The sequence below is a fragment of the Rhipicephalus microplus genome, chromosome 3, assembly GCF_043290135.1.
Source record: "Rhipicephalus microplus isolate Deutch F79 chromosome 3, USDA_Rmic, whole genome shotgun sequence".
Taxonomy (NCBI): domain Eukaryota; kingdom Metazoa; phylum Arthropoda; class Arachnida; order Ixodida; family Ixodidae; genus Rhipicephalus; species Rhipicephalus microplus.
Window position 1 is genome coordinate 29006759 of NC_134702.1, and position 16667 is coordinate 29023425.

General features: G+C 44.1%; 2 protein-coding genes across 2 annotated transcripts; one reads left to right on the plus strand and one right to left on the minus strand.

The window, feature by feature from the left end:
- Window positions 1-4528: 4528 nt before the first annotated feature.
- Window positions 4529-9794, minus strand: LOC142803655 (NADH dehydrogenase [ubiquinone] 1 beta subcomplex subunit 5, mitochondrial-like). The gene is made up of 4 exons (XM_075889147.1): window positions 9635-9794; window positions 8489-8688; window positions 7430-7536; window positions 4529-4763 (listed from the first exon to the last, which is right to left on the minus strand). Exons 1-4 carry the CDS (start codon window positions 9720-9722, stop codon window positions 4622-4624), a joined length of 537 nt encoding a protein of 178 aa, XP_075745262.1. The 5' UTR covers window positions 9723-9794; the 3' UTR covers window positions 4529-4621.
- A 233-nt stretch (window positions 9795-10027) lies between these two features.
- On the plus strand, window positions 10028-14706 carry LOC119177119 (sperm-associated antigen 7-like). Its single transcript, XM_037428508.2, has 7 exons — window positions 10028-10166; window positions 10250-10317; window positions 10627-10715; window positions 10917-11001; window positions 11088-11177; window positions 12676-12832; window positions 14324-14706. Exons 1-7 carry the CDS (start codon window positions 10085-10087, stop codon window positions 14440-14442), a joined length of 690 nt encoding a protein of 229 aa, XP_037284405.1. The 5' UTR covers window positions 10028-10084; the 3' UTR covers window positions 14443-14706.
- Window positions 14707-16667: the final 1961 nt, after the last annotated feature.

The window sequence follows — 16667 nt, forward strand, 5'->3', positions numbered from 1 at the left end:
CAGACGCCCCATTAAAGATGTGAATTCCGTACGACATCCTGCACTGGCATGGGACGCTACATCTATGCACAGCGGTGAGTGGACAACACTTCGCTTGAACTGCGAAACACTATGTGTAACACTCCGATGTCGCAGCAAATCAAGAGACCAAATGGTCTTCAGCCTCTTTGAACAACAAAGGCGCTGCGTGCGTGCTTTGCACCCCACCCCACTACCAACATTGCACGAAGAACGAAACTGACTGTAGAAAAATATCCGTAGACAGTTCGCTAGCTAACGAAATCCAATCTGAAGCCTTGAATCTAAACATCCGACAGAAGTCTGTCTGGTTGGGTATGAAACTGGGAGATGATTTAGACTCCAACCAAAAGTTTTGAAGAAACCCGACGTTTCGAAACCGACTTGGTTCCTTCCTCAGGGGTGACTGCGGAGGCTACGTAGCAGCGGCGTCTTCAAAGCACTTGTGGGGTGGATAATGACCCCTCTCTCTCTCGTTTTGCCATGGAACGCAGTCTGTGTGTATACACTGGGGGAAGGGTTCCGAAAGAGCGATTTGATGTTACGGGCTGTCCTCTGTATGTGCCACGACTCGAGTAACAACCTTCTCCTCCAGTTAGGCTCGCTTTCAAGGATGGTCGTCGCTTCGAAATTGGTGTGGTGATCCAACGTCTCAGCATGTTCGGCGACTGCGCTGTGCTCTTTGTAGAGTTGTAAAGGTTAGAAAGTTGATGATGGCATCCCATCGCTGCCACCAGTTGTAAAGGCCTCGAAGGTCGATGATGGCAGCGGGTTTTCATTAGTGTAGCTGGCTCCCCGCTGTCGTCGGCATAGCTGGTCTTCGCCAGTGAGGAGGCACGTTAACACAGAAAGAATGAAGATTTATTTACGTTATTGAAGAAAGATGGGAACTGTAAAGGGATCTAGAAGATCCCGCATTATGTCCAACAAAGATTTAGTTCATGATTCCGCACATGATTCAGCTCATGATCTCCCAATCAGAAGCCTGTATTTCCCATAATTCCCGTGAGGGTACATGATTGCAGCACTAGCTTCCTCTCTAGGTGTTATTGTATGAAAGTCTATGCTTCAGCGTTTATTGTAATGCGAATTTGGCTTGGTGGCATTGCACTATATTATCTCATTACCAAGAGGTTGTCTGTAGTATTTGACAAAAGCCTTGTTATTTTAAGCATAGCAGTGTGTGTGTGTGTGTGTGTGTATACTGACGCGTGTGTACTGGTGGACAAAAACGATGATAAGGGTAGGACACCAGGTAGTGGAGCTCTGGCTGATCGAAGACAAAGCAGGTGATCTTGCTGTTCGGCTGCTGAGAATCGCTGTGTCAACTTCTATCTGCCTTTTGTTCGTGTTGTACCGCGACACTTGTGGAGGTGCTGAGCCGCAACCCTGCCTAATGCTCCATACTCCCGCTGGGAGCCGTTCATCTAGGCCGGACACATTGCCACCTATTGCAACTCCCGTACACCGGTTCAGTCAGAGGCTGATAGGCCTCGTGCCAGAGTTCACTCCTTTTACGGAACCTCGCAGGTGCCGATTACCTCACCAAATAGCCAACGCCAGCCCACAACCAGCACCCCAAGGCCCCCCTCCGACACAGCCATCACAGGTAACCATCTTTCAACCACTGGTTTCCAATCACTTTAGTGGCGGCGCCCATGAAGACGTTGACGACTGGCTTGAGCACTATGAGTGTGTTGCCAAGATTAATCTGTGGCCTGAACAAGAAAAGCTCTCACGCGCCTATTTCTACGTTGACGGCATTGCGAAAATTTGGTATGAGAACAGAGACGCCAGTCTGTTAACTTGGGGCGACTTGCGACAACAGCTTGTCGACACGTTCGCCAATGTCGATCAACGGGACCGTGCGCAGCAGCTGCTGGAGCTACGGGTTCAAAAACCCAAGGAAAGCGTTGCTATGTTCGCCGAAGATATGACTCGTCTTCTTTGTCGAGCTGACCCGAACATGAGCGAAGATAGGTAGTTCAGCTACCTCGTGCGCGGGGTTAAAGAGCAACTTTTCGCCGGGCTACTGTGCCACCCTCCAAGTACCATAGTTGACTTTATCAAGGAGGCTACGCCTATTGAGCGGGCCCTCCATCAACGATGCAGGCAGTATGATCGAATGTCTGGCAGCGCCCCAATCAATGCTGCCGCCATACCTGAGAATCAAAGCTTCCTGCGAGACCTCATTAGGGAGATAGTTTGCGAAGAACTACAGAAGTTCCGGACTACAGTTGCTCAAACCCCCGTTGCGTCCGTCGCTGAACTGGTACGCGGCGAAATCCGCCACGCATTTTCTACCGCTGGTCCTGATGACAAGCACCGTCCCACGAGCTACGCCGACGCTCTCTGAGGTTCACCATCTGCTATATTGCTGCCACACCGCCCAGTTCCAACGGCCCCTTGGTCACTGCCACAAGAGCAGACCCTGAGCCGACCACCAAGCCAACTGGCGTACCACCATCCGTCCACAGCAGCACCATGGACATCGTCGCAAGATGGGAGGCTCAGACGTCCACCGCTCCGAAGAAGAGACGCATGGCGCACAATCGATCGACGTCCACTATGCTTTAACTGTGGAAGTGCAGCTCATATTGCCCGTCATTGCTGGCCCCGCAGTGATTCGTTCCGCCCTCTTCGAACATGTCTAACGATCGACGTGCGAACGAAGAATACATACCACGCCGGGAGGACGCCTCTTTCCAAGGAGCCCGTTCTCACTTTTACGACTACCGTACTTCTGACGAGGAGGCAATACCTACTCGCCAGCCAGGTTTGGGACGGCGATCCCGCTCTCTTTCTCCAGCGCATTCACCTTCGTCACACCGACATACCTCCGCGAACCTTAACGCAAGAAGGTCACCCAGGCCGTGCCGGGGAAACTGAGGGCGGCGACCTCCGGGGGTAAGGTTGCAGGCCATGAAGATGACAAGTCCCCATTACACGACGCTGTAAAGCCGACAAGACGTTAGAGCGGCGACGTTCTGACCAGAAAGTAACAGCCTTAGTCGACATCGGTGCCGACTTTTCTGTTATGAATCAGGATCTCGCCGTCCGCCTCAAGAAAGTGAAGACGCCGTGGACAGGCCCTCAAATAAGGACGGCAGGTGGTCTGGAAGATACACAGCGAGAATTGACATAGGAGGTTCTTCTTTCGTTGCGTCGTTTCCGGCGACGCAACGAAAGGAGAGACAGAGAGCCGCCCGCTTCCGGCGGCTCTCGCTCCTTTCTACTCCCTCTCCTTCTTCTTGTCGTCTGTTGCTACCTCGGTCGCCCGTTTGTCTAGTTTTTTCTCTTTTTTTCCTTCTCTTTTTTTTGGGGAGGGTCTTCAAACTGTGAGGGTGGCCCTCTGCTATGGGAACTTGTATCATTTCGCTTATGTCCACCAGCCGAAACTGTTAGGAGTACATAAATATTTTGTTTTGTTTCCTATACTGCACTATTCTCGAAGTTTATATATATATATATATATATATATATATATATATATATATATATACAGTATAAAAAGAGGTCGACAAACGTGCGAAAAAACACTAGTTTTACTAACGTTTCGGCAGGTGGGCCTGCCTTCGTCGGAGTGAATTCACTCCGACGAAGGCAGGCCCACCTGCCGAAACGTTAGTAAAACTAGTGTTTTTTCGCACGTTTGTCGACCTCTTTTTATACTGCATTTTCCACCGGATCCATTGAATATCACCCCACCATATATATATATATATATATATATATATATATACACATATACACAATGCCCCACACAGTCATCACTTTACTTACTTACAGATTCGTTAATTCTACACAAATAGGAGCAAATGTACTTTTGGTGTCCTCAAAAGCTGTTGGAAACAATTTGAGGAATGCTTTGGCACATGATCAATTAAAAACTAATATTGACATATTTGTATGTTCTGTTAAAATACAAGACATTTGCGGTCAGACCAGAAGGCATCGAAAATTTAGATGGCAAGTTCCACTGTGTTCGAGCCATTCAGTGAAAGTAACTATTTTTTTAGACTCGCAAAAATGTCTGGATGACAATATTCAGTGTAAAGCAGCTTAACCCAACTAGCACTTGTTTGTGAACTGTTTCTTGTTTTGAACTGATATTTGTGATTTGGGGTTTTTATTAAGACCGTGGAGGCAATAGCCTTTGCTTGCAGCATGCCTATAGTTCAGGTGTACAATACCAAGCCACAGGCAAATGTTTGAATCTTTTAAAAATTCATCATGCTTTTTGAATTTACGCATTTATGATACACAACCTGCTGAAGAAGTGTGCAACCTGGGAAGTTTAGATGACAGTCATGAAGACAACAGCTGCAATTCAACAAGCGCATGCCACATTATGCCACTGTATCACACAGTTGCACCAGAGATGCTTAGTCAGGTTATGTGGTATCCTCACCTTGACAAAAGTACCTCTTCGTCATGAACACTACGGAGTAATTGGTGATCAAGAATATGTGCATCAACAGCATCGTAGGAAAACAATATTTAGTCACAATAAAATGTGAAGAAGTTTGTTTTTATTGTTTTCTACTGTACACGCCGATTTTTTCGTCTTGGGGTGATAGTACCAATGAGAAATATTCGGCAACTAAATTGTCTTGGTGTAGAAGTCATCGGTCTTTGTTTGTTTCTGGTACTTCTTGGTGTACTTGCTGTCATATGGTATGTAGTACCACGCCTGGAAGTCACCGCGCTCTTGCATCAATTTCTCGACCTTCTTCTGAATCTCTCTGCAAGAAAAACAAAGAATCCGACATTATTACTTGGCTAAAATTGTTTATGTGCTTTCCAACGTGGCTCAATGAAATCCAACTTGACTAAAAGCTATATGGTCCATGTTTTAAGGGTGCAGGGCATGAAAGAGAAAAAATCACTTTTTTTTCTTTGCAATTTGGAAGTGTATTCTATTGGGAATCTGAAAAGAAAAGCAGAGCACAAGAAATATGGGACACAAGAAGACTGGATGGACACTCACTACAAACCGATTTTGTTACAAAAGAACTAGGGGAAATATACGCAGCGTACGTCACAAGCGCCTGCACACACATTTCTGTATTTTCCATTATATTTCTATATTCATGCTTGTTGTTTTTTTTTTTTTTTTTTTTTTTTTTTTTGCTGAGAACCACTTTTCCGAACACAAATAGTCAGTGAACACGCACCCACGACAAGCCACTTGCATGTGCTCAGTGCTTACAGTCTATTTTTCTAAAAAAAAAGTTTCTAGCACAAAGGTCAAAATATTTGTCTTGAGTCGGCTGTACATAAAAAATCGTCACACTCGCAACTGTTCTTCGGAGCATCTGTTCGAACGTTTCTAGCTCCTACCTTTCTAACGCCTTGAGTCTATCGTAGCGGTCGATAATTTGAGACGCTCAGGGTAAAAAAGGTCTTCAGCAAGCGCAAGTTTTGCGGCAACCAATGCAGTTCTTTTATAAATGCAAATAAATGCGGCTGACGTAGTGGGCTACCTAACACTCAACCAGCAAGCTCCCCTACATTGGTACTTCCAAGCTGTTTCAGTGTCTTTTAAGGCGAATAGCACATAGTGACTATGGGTATGCTCTAATGGAACTGATTATTACTTGTGATGCAATCAAGCAGAATTGTGTCTGCAAACTGTGCAGCGGAACTGTTGAGTTAATCTCAATTACGTCCCACAGTCTTAGTTTGTGTTAAGCCTTCAGTCTTAACACTGCGATACTGAATACTGTTCCTTTGTTTAATGGTTCCTTTGGCACATGCCAAAGCTCTGTAATTATTAGGAGTGAAACCTGGACAAATACAGTCAATTAATGTAAAGAAGTTGCCTTCAATCAACGATACATTGCAAATGGAGAGCTGCACGACAACTTGCAAAAGACGCAAGGCAAGCATGGACAAATATACATGGGACGTCCCAAGTGTGTCCTAAGTGTGATGTGACGATTGTGATGTCAAGATTGTGAGGTGCTCTTAAAGGACACAAATTAAGTCTGTGGTTCACCTCGTGCAGTGCACCAATATCGTTTGCATGAGTAGCAACGCCATAAACAAGGCTATCATTTTATTTCAACAAAGAAAGCACATTGATTTCAGACCAGAGATAGACACATCTATTTTTGTGATTGAAAGTGACGCTTCATCGTCTGGGAGTGCCGACATTGGCCGTGTGTTTTGATTAGTAGTTTGACGTGACAAGTCGCAGATAATACTCGTATAGCCCTACATCAGTCACAATAATGTACGCTAAAAATGATAAAAGCACTCTTCGATGCTACAATGCTAGGTACACCGTACAGCGTCCACCACATAGTGAGTCATTCGGTTTATCTCAATAAAGCTGCACGGTGTTCTCAACTGGCCTTTAACGTATGCAAAAGGCAATGTTTTTTCTTGTCTGCTGGCATTCTGAAGTTTGCAGACTAATAACTTCCATTGCCATGCACCATTTCTGACAATTCTTCGATGAATTTCGGTATTCAACGTTACACTCACTCTAGCACTGCTGAGCACAGACGAAAAAGTGTCGCAGGGCCCCTTTAGGGTGTACTAAGTGAAACACTAAGAAAGATGAGAAAAAAAAAAAAAAACTAAGAATGCGGAGAGAGTGGTCCATAAGTTCATCATTACGTTAAATGACAGGAAGTCAACGCAAGGGCATTCTAAACTAATCAGCCATCCAAATATGCAAGAGAAAACTTACCAAAAGCTTTCCACCAACGAAACACGATGAAATACATAAGCAACATAAGCATTCTTTCTCGTCGGTCAAATTATTATCAAGTGTTTTCAGTACACAATATGCCTTTTAATTATTCAAGTGTCTGTTTTTATCAGCTATCACTGCCATTGCATTGTTATTTTTTCCAAGTGATGTTTGTACTGTTTTTTTTTTTATAAAAGTCTTACCTTTTTAAATGTTTTCATGGCAATCTGCCTCTTGATTATTTAGGCGCCTGTTTATTATTCGTGATCATTGCCAGCACTTTCTTAATTCGTTCCAGTTAATGTCGGTTAAGTTTCTTAGTTTTTCCATATTTGATGCTTCATTTTTTTTTATGGCCATGTCGTAAACTTCCCTCTTAATGATCTGCTTGTGAAAGAAAAAGGTGCACACATCTGGTGTTACAATGGCAGTAAAGCTAAGATCTTTGCGCATCTAGCTGGCTTAGGCAATCGGGCTGCCTGTACATATTAGTCTTTCTGTTGCAAAGATTCGGGAATAGGTCCTCTGCCATGTCTCTCAGCCTTTATGTACACTGCACAGATCTGACACTTCGTCAAGAGAACACATAAACCTACACAGCTGTTCGCTTTGTTGATGCTTTTACTGATGAAGATGACAAGATCCAACTATTCAACCTGTAACCATGCAAAACAAAGCCAGTTGAAAGACATTGAATTGTTCACTTACCTCAGCTGAACTTTCTCGTGCTCGTCTTGCAATACCTGCATCTTCTTCTCGTACCTCATCTGAGGGTTGTCCATTAGATATTTAGCAAAGAAGCGCTTGATAGGGTGCTGGCAAATATAATAAAGAAAAGCGCACATTACCAGCAAATAGTGAGAAAAGATGACCTTGGGAAACTTTCTATTTAGAATATGAGTTAATATAGAGTAATTTATAAACATACACACACACAAAAACTGCTTGGAATAAAAGCAATGTGATTCAATGGAGCCAAAAAGCTATCAAGACAAGGTTTAGGAACTTCTGTAGTGCCGTTGCAACTAAGATGTAAAAAAGAAATAAAAAGGCATTGAAAATCTTGACATCACAATGACTGGGGTTTTGGCACAAAGTTTGCAAAGAAACTGTTCTTTTCTAGCGCACAAAAAAACATGGACACAGAAAGACAAGAAAAACTTTGTCAGGGCAATCACGGATCCATACAAAGCCTCACACATTACTGCAAGAATGGCTGCTGCACCAACAAAATCTTTAAGCGGTATGGAGTGATAGTATTAGAAAACCTTCACTTATGTGTTAATGCAGCTACAGATCTTTGAAAGCCTTGATACAGCCATGTTTATCTTAGAAACAATGTTTATAACACATAAAAGAAGAACACTCTTCAAATTGCAAGAGAATTGATAAAAAACATGAGTGGTGATATTTCCTAGAAGTTCCTGCAACAGTTGAACATTATGTATTGTCTTAAGGTATGCTTGCAGATACTTAGACTTTCATTAGTAATGATAGATTGTGTGTCATGCTCTAACGGGTTACATATTGAACTTTCTGAGTTTGTACAGCACTGCAACTGCACGAACATAAAAACATGCTTAAACGTACATGACGTACTGGAACATATTTTGCTAAGTGACTATCTCGCCGTTAAATTAACTGTACAGCTTTAATATGCTCTAGCACTCCTTGGTAGTGTTGCTTACATTGTGATGGCTGAAAAAAGCTGTTTGGGGACACTGTTTTTTTCTACTTAAATGTGGGAAACACCACAAAGTCACTCACGTCGTAGTACTCCCAGTACTCGGGTTCGTATCCTTCCGGTATTTCTGCGAGTCTCGGTGGCCCGATGACGACGTTGATGTACGTGATAATGATGGTCAGGGGTATGGCACCCAGAAGAACATAAAAGTGGACGTGATCCTTGAACAGGTTCCAAGCAAACCTTGAAGGCGTGATCACCATGTGATTGGAGGACCTCCTCACTAGAAACGCAGAAAAGTAACAATTGTTAAGGTTTTCTGTCCCAAAACCACCATATGACTATGAGGAATGCCGCAGTGGAGGGCTCCGGAAATTTCGACCTCATGGGGCTTTTCAACGTGCATTTGAACGTAAGTCCACTGGCCTCTAGCATTTTCGCCTCCATCGGGAATGCGGCCGGGATTCGATCCCGCGACCTTCGAGCACCATAATCCCTAGACCACTGCGGCGGGTCAAGCGAAGTACTTGCGTTATCGTGTAATCTTTCCATGGTAAGATTCATCTTGCAACACACTCACTACGCAAGCAGCGTACCCAAAGTGCAACTTAAGAACACGTGCATTTTCTGCGTGCAGAAAAAAAAACACCACCATGATGATATGTAAGGGCATGATACTTCGAAAAGTCGAAGGAGAGATCGATACGTGCAATACCGCAGCTACAATCGAAAGTGCCCCGAGCGATTAGGCCGCAAAGGCGAAGTTCTTAGGCGTAGCCCACATCGAACAATTAAAAAAAAAAAGGCATTAACTTCACGGTTACTGGTGAAAGGTCAGACAAAAGACGCTTCTGAAAGTTTGAGCAGTGCGGCTGCCAAAGCGAGGCGATCTCCGAAAGCCTGCTAGCTCGGCAGCCGCCTAAATACGGCCTTTTTTGTCATCACCCCTTTCGAACTATAAAGTGCTGCGTCTCAGACACATCGCGACAAACTGAGCACTACGGTTAGCGCGAGAAGCACCAAATCCGTTCATATTCTCAGCCGTGTATCATCATGCGCAGCAAGAAAAGAGAAGAAAAAAATTGCACAGATGTGCCGAGGCTGTGCTCCGAAAGTCACCCGGCAGCTCCGACATCAAAGCACCACCGTTGAGATGAACTGTCGCGGAACGCAAGCATCGTTGCAAGCTGCAGGGAACATTCTCACGAGTTCGCAGAAAACACACTTACCTGGGCATAGCTGTCCAAATTGCGCTGGCCTTCTTGTTAGAACCGGGAGAACAGTCCTTGCGGACCGCAAGATGCTCAACACAGCCATTTTCTCCAAAGGGCAAACAGAACGCACAGGGTTTTGTGATCACTTAAGTTTTGACGTTTTGGTAAACGTATGGCAGCCATGACGTAATATAAAGTATGCAAAGCATAAAAGCATAGCCTTGAAGACCTGCAACAAATTGTTTAAACATGGGTTTAAACACTATGTAATTAAGCTTGTCGAAATGTAGTATAGTCACTAATTGAATAAACAAAGTAAACTCGCGCGTTTGGCTAGTTCAGTCAGCAGTTTGTTTTGGTAGTGAACACGTCACAAGTAAAGGTGCATGTCAAAGTGATTTCGTTTTCTTTGCGCTTACCCTTGTGCGACTTTAGACGGCGCTGCGGTGCGAAAGAAAAATAATCATGGCGGATCTTCTAGGTTCGATTTTGAACTCTATGGACAAGCCACCAACTGTTGGTGACAAACAGAAGAAATTACTGCAAAGTAAGTTGCCGCTCAGTGAGTATAAAGCTGTCAGCGCCCCTCTGGTTACGCTTCTTCACAGACGCGCCGTCTTTGTCCCACAGAGCAACGTGATGAACACCAGAAGCGCGAAGCGGAGGAGAAGGAGAAGCTAAGAAAGTTCAGAGATCAGGTAGGTCTCATGAGTTATGCGAACTTCCTTTGTGTCACCTTCACCTCTTCTGACGGCGACGCCGAAACGAAGACGCTAGCTTCAATCATAAGCTGCGATTATCTCTCGTAGATGTTCGTCGCTTGTTTGGTGCACTGTTACGTCTTTCTACGCGAGGTGTTGAGCTTCGAATTCGGGAAATTTATACCCTGTTATCAGCTTCTGAATTCGTTCTTACCGTTCCTATTGCACAAACTCAATATTCGAGAACTTGACATTGCGTTATAATCTGGCTGTCGTTATCAATTCCTTCGTAATGATATTCTTCAGGTTGAGGATAAAATCAACAAGTTCATCCAAGATCCTGAGAAGCAAAAGTACAAGTTCGCGCCGATGGCAAAAGTTCACCGTACAATAATGTAAGTATGCAGTGGTTTGACGTTCAGAATTGTATGTTCTGGCTAAATGTGGATATGTTTATAAATTAGTTCAAAATTATTATTTTTTGATTTTGTGCTTTTCTTTTCGGTCATGAACAAAACGTGTGTTCTTATTGCTGTGATGTTTATTTGTGAATGAAAATTATCGCAAAAAGTGCCTTTTTATTACTTTATTTTCAGTCACGATGTCGCAGACATTGCTGGCCTCACCGCTTTTTCCTTTGGAGAGGAAGAAGTCGATCGCTACGTCATGATCTTCAAGAAGGTACTAACAACATTTATATTAGCGGTTTACAGTGCTTTAGATCTGATTCCTTACTGGTTCATTCTGTGCTTATTCGTATTTTAAAGGAGTTTGCACCATCGGACGATGAACTGGCTGCCTACCGGAAAGGAGAAGAGTGGGATCCTGAGAAAGCCAAAGCAGCTGCCCGGGAAAGGGTAACAGATTTACAGTTTTCTTTCTTTAGGAATATCATTGCTGCATTCATTCGTACTTACCAGTAATTGCCCAAAAACCCTGCTTAAGAAGTGAACAAGTACAAACCATACTTAGGTGATTTTAACAAGAGCTACTCCAGCAACAAAAAATACAAATTGCAAAGGCTATATGATATCTGTGCTAAGATAGCAAGGCTGGCCTGACTTGTCGCTATGGAAATGGAGCTCTTGTTTCGACATAGCTTTCACGTGATATCACAGACAAGTTCTGTGCGCTGGGGGTCCTATGATGACGATGACTATGGCTTTTTTTCTCTTATCGTTAGAGAGTGGCAGTACAGAGGAGAACGCGGAGTCGTATGGTTCCTGCATTCTTTTTGCGAGCCGCGCCAAGTGGGAACAACACAAAAGAATGCTGGGAGCACCGGCACTGATCTGATGTCGTCATTTGTGCTCGCGCGTTGTCTCAGCCAGCTGGGGGCCTTAATATGGTGTCCATGATGATGTCGATGCAATTTGTGTATACCAAATATAAAGTAATAACATTGTCTTATTGTTGACTACGCTTACATGTTCAATACAGCCCCGCCGCGGTGGTCTAGTGGCTAAGGTACTCGGCTGCTGACCCGCAGGTCGCGGGATCGAATCCCGGCTGCGGCGGCTGCATTTCCGATGGAGGCGGAAATGTTGTAGGCCCGTGTGCTCAAATTCGGGTGCACGTTAAAGAACACCAGGTGGTCAAAATTTCCGGAGCCCTCCACTACGGCGTCTCTCATAATCGTATGGTGGTTTTGGGACGTTAAACCCCACATATCAATTACATGTTCAATATCGCACCTTTGCTGTCAGTGTGTGGGAAAAAGCAAGGGCGGTGATATGTGAGCACTTTTTGAGAATATTGTACAAGTTGCGTACATAGACATTCGCTCAAAATTGGAAGCTTTGGAATCTCGATCGCTTTGAAACATGTGTGAACATTGTTCATTTTTATGGCCTTAAGTCTAGTAATCCTTGAAACGGACTAAAAGAAAGCCCAATAATGAGGCCTTCTGAAATATATTTATTCAATAACAATGAAAAGTTGGAGCTAAGTATTCTGTGGAAGGAATCGTTAAAAATTGTCTTGGTGGGTTTTCTGTTAGATGTACATTACCTTGTGAGTGTGTTTAACTAGAGTAGTATTGGTCATTATTTAACACGCATTCCCCCTGGTGTAACCCTAGACTTGCGCCTTGATAAGAGAGATCCTTAAACTAGTTGGTGATTGGGAATCAACATATTTGCAGTCAGATCTGCACCCTGACTATAGCCATGTTACAGAAAATTCATCTAAAGATAAAAACTCAGTCTCTCACCCCAGGTGTGATAGCGGCCACGTACTGCGCAGCTGCATGCACTGTTTCTTGGTATATTTCTGTTGGGCTTTAATACCACGCTGAGATGCCATGCCAAGTGAGTTGGCACTCAATTTGACGAAGTGCGGTGCATTTTCATGCAGGAACTCGCTGCTGCCGCTCTCGCAGAACAGGCCAAGCAGTCAAGCCAGGAAAGTGTGCCACAGAGTGACTATCACGAGAAGTACGAAAAGCTGCTGGGCCGAGAAAGCGGCAAGGATGCGGCCAAGATCACCACACCAAACAAACAGTTTGGCTTTGGTACTGAACTTTGATACATTGGCTGACTGGGGGCTTGTCACTTTGCGCTTAGTTGGCAAAGGAATATATCAAAATTCATGCAACATTACTTGAAATACACAGAAGTCAAGTTTAAGAACCCCGTCTTTCTTAGAGCATTCAAAACGCTTGCTTCCAGCAGTACAGTGCACTGGAAACAGATTTCCAACTCTAGTGCTGTACAGCATCGCCCCGCCGCGGTGGTCTAGTGGCTAAGGTACTCGGCTGCTGACCCGCAGGACGCGGGTTCAAATCCCGGCTGCGGCAGCTGCATTTCCGATGGAGGCGGAAATGTCGAGGCCCGTGTGCTCAGATTTGGGTGCACGTTAAAGAACCTCAGGTGGTCAAAATTTCCGGAGCCCTCCACTACGGCGTCTCTCATAATCATATGGTGGTTTTGGGACGTTAAACCCCACAAATCAATCAATGCTGTACAGTATCACAAAACTCAACCTGCAAGCATAAGGTCTGTTTTACAACTTTCCCAAAATCTTCATTGCTTTCATTTATAAACAACAATGTGAAAAAATTCTATTGTTGGTGTTATTATCTGCCTGTTCATAATATACCATGGGGCAGCTTAGCAGCCAAGGCATGGGATAGCTAATTGTATAAGTGTGGGTAGGTTTCTGTGCCATAGTTACTGTATTTTTATGAGCGAAAAATACAAGCACACCTGTGTACTTGGATTTAGGTATGTTTGAAGAACGCCTGGTGGTCAAATTTTATCGGTAGTCCTCTGGGGCACGCCTTGATCATATTGTGGATATGGAATGTTGAGCCTAGTATTAGGGTACATTCGTAATACAGCATTGCTTTTGCAGCAAAGGTGTCAACTTCTAGCCGATGCGATTCCGGGGGGGGGGGGGGGGGGGAGGGGGAGGCTGATCATTTTGGCAAGCTCGCCTTCGGGTGAAACATAAATGGAGACTGCGCAGCTCACAGAGTGTGCTTACGGCGCTTGTCTCGTACAAGTGTCTTGACTCTGCTGCAATGTTAAGTAGACCACAGCAAAGAACCAAAGAAGGTGAGAGCCGGCATGCCAGAGAAAAAAATTTGACATAGTAAAGAGGTGTCGACAGCACCTATTCGAGCACACTGCAAAATTGTAAAATGCTTGCGGAAAATTGTAGAAAGTGTAGGATTCATTGAAAGGTCATGGGTTTAGAGCAAGAATGTCGCTGTCTGTAGTTGCTCACTCAGAGAAACAAGCAGATCTACAACGAAAACGCAGAGGCAACTTTGCTAGTAGTTTGTCTCACATATGAATGTTGTGGCCCCACAACTTTTTCTTGCTTGATGACGTGTGCTATGATGGCGATGCATTCTAGTGCAAGGTTGTTAAGTATTCAACTGTTTTAGCATCAAGAAAGTCTTGGCAAAAAGAAATTAGTTGTGCACAGGTGCCTTCCCAGTGTTGGTATCATTGTACATTAAAATTTTTCACCCTACTCTGTTTGTCTCCTGTTTCAGTGCCCAGCCAAAACAAGAAGGACGTCCGGACGATCGAGCAAGCGCTTGCCGACATTCGCGCCAAGAAGAAGCAGAAAACCGACGACGGCCCTAGTTCAGAAAAGTCGGAGCAGGACTGAAATTATGTGGAGGAAAACAAAGCAATGGTGCTTGTAAATCGCGGCTAGACAAATATAGACAGCCCTACCCTCATCACAGTCTTGGGCTTCCTTAGTTTTACGAACTGTCCATTTACAGGCAGGTTTGCACACGGCATTGCTGTAATGAGGTGAATTGTTAAGCTTGTTGAGTAAACTTTTTTTTTATATGTACAAAGTCAAAATGAACTGTGTGCTGCTTGTTGTGCGACCTTTCTTTAGCAGAGAGGCAGTGTTACAGAAGTGCTCAAGACTACTCTGTCCTCAAGTTCGTATGTGTATAGAAAATTAGATGTCCATTTAATTTTTCTAGCTGCAAAAAAAATGATTTTTTTTCTTTTTCAGTCACTTTTTCAAATCCTTCTTTTCAGATTAGTAGTTGCATATAATGCTGCTTTCAGTATTCGTACGATTTTTCATTGCGCTATTCTAGCCTGATAGTTTAGTAACGATGAGTCAAAGTAATGGCAGAACAAGCGATTGCCGAACTGGCTGGCTGCCACTCATATGACCAGACCTGCAGGCTAGCTTCTGGCTCCTAAGCCTTTGCTGCATGGTGGTTATATATTGACAGTGTGTGTGTTTCTGCTGCTAGCACGAATTGCAGCACAAGAATGTTGAAATTCACTGAATAGAGTCTTTATGCATCTAGCTAATGACATTTGTAAATCTCAGAATCTTGCATAAAAATTTGAAATGCATGTAAAATGACCCATGGGAGGTTGGCTCAGCAGTAGCTTGCTACAGGCCAACAGTTCACGAATAAGATCAGTGAACTAGGTGTTTACTCTGGCTTCAGTTTGTCATATGTTGTTGCTTTTTCATAAAGTTGAGCCTACATCATGTAGAGATGAGTCACTCACTCATGACGCATTGCGTTTGGAAAGAATTATGTCCAAGTGATGTTCCAATCTCTTTTCATTTTCAGTTTATGCGAGTGGTACATACCTACTCTGCAGAAATGCTGCTTTTATTGGGTCAACACTTCACACGCTGCTGGGGAGTTGCTCTTGTTCGCTTGAAGAAATTTTAGATTGCTGCCTGTGTAGCCTGTGATGTGTGTATGGAGTTCACCAGATATGTAAATATAGTACATGATCAACTCTGAAATTTTGCTGGTGTTTACACGGTTATAAGACTTTTAGCGAGCATCATAAGTTCGGACTCGAATTGTCTGACGCAGCATCTTTGGCACATTTGCAAAACCAACCTCGGTGAACAGCAACCTGAAATGTCGCAATAAAAAAAGAAAGCCTTGTTTAATTACGATTTCTCATCTGTAGTGGTTGACGGTTTCTCTCGAAGGAATCGTTGGAGACTGTTGCACCCACATGCGTGCGCAGGGTTTTGCAGGGGGGCGGGGGGGGTCACAGTGATCTTGCGCCCCTTCCCCTCCCCCAATCCTTTAGCTCGAGTGCAAAAAACGACTTGTTTTTCAAAGGGTGAAAGAATAAAACGATGATGTGGTTATCAAGTTGGCTTGCCTTTGGTTCCTGGCCCTCCAGGAGAAAAGATACGGGAATTAAACTTTTTTGGAATGTGGTATCAGGGGTCTTCGGCCCCCATTATTTTCAAAAAAGCTGCATAACCCTGCCAATGCAGCGCAAAACTCCGCAACCTATGTTGAGCTTGCACAACTAGCACAAAGAAGTGCTTTAACTGATAGCATGGCGACAAGACTTGCGTAGCATGGAGGGGAAAACAATTAAGAAAAAAGAAGAGGGAGCGTCAAGTGAATCTTTTGAAGCCCAGCCATTAAAAACAGAAGAGAATCATGTTGGCAAGTAAGCCCAGCGTATGGACATGGAGGATGGTAATCGATGTTCGAGGATGTCGGCATTGTGGACGCCAGGCGCGCGTGCTCGTAAATCGTTGTATTCGTTCATGAGCCTACTAAAGACAAAGAAATGTAACTGGAGAATCGTGGGGAACGAGCACGAATACTAGCAGCAGGCAGAAAAAAAGTCTTTCAGGCAGCAGACAAAAAAAACATTCTTTTTTTTTTTTTTTTTTTTTGGAAGCGGGAAACATTCATTCGGAGATCCGCCTTGGTTGCCGACAACCACAAACTCGCCACTCGCTCGTGGATATCGATAGCGCAAATCACTCATCGAAACAACTGACGCGAGTAGGTACTTCGCGTCACGACGTATATTTTCCTTGTTGGTTTTATTATTTTTTAAGTACTTTACCGCACAAACGAAGTA

What these genes read in the sequence shown, in the direction of transcription:
- LOC119177119 (XM_037428508.2), top strand. Translation starts at nt 10,085, where the DNA reads ATGGCGGATCTTCTAGGTTCGATTTTGAACTCTATGGACAAGCCACCA. An exon ending in ACAGAAGAAATTACTGCAAA is followed by an intron (nt 10,167 to 10,249) that starts GTAAGTTGCCGC and finishes TTTGTCCCACAG; the next exon opens with AGCAACGTGATGAACACCAG. An exon ending in AAACAAACAGTTTGGCTTTG is followed by an intron (nt 12,833 to 14,323) that starts GTACTGAACTTT and finishes CTCCTGTTTCAG; the next exon opens with TGCCCAGCCAAAACAAGAAG.
- LOC142803655 (XM_075889147.1), bottom strand. Translation starts at nt 9,722, where the DNA reads ATGGCTGTGTTGAGCATCTTGCGGTCCGCAAGGACTGTTCTCCCGGTT. An exon ending in AGTACTGGGAGTACTACGAC is followed by an intron (nt 7,537 to 8,488) that starts GTGAGTGACTTT and finishes TATATTTGCCAG; the next exon opens with CACCCTATCAAGCGCTTCTT. An exon ending in CACGAGAAAGTTCAGCTGAG is followed by an intron (nt 4,764 to 7,429) that starts GTAAGTGAACAA and finishes TTTTTCTTGCAG; the next exon opens with AGAGATTCAGAAGAAGGTCG.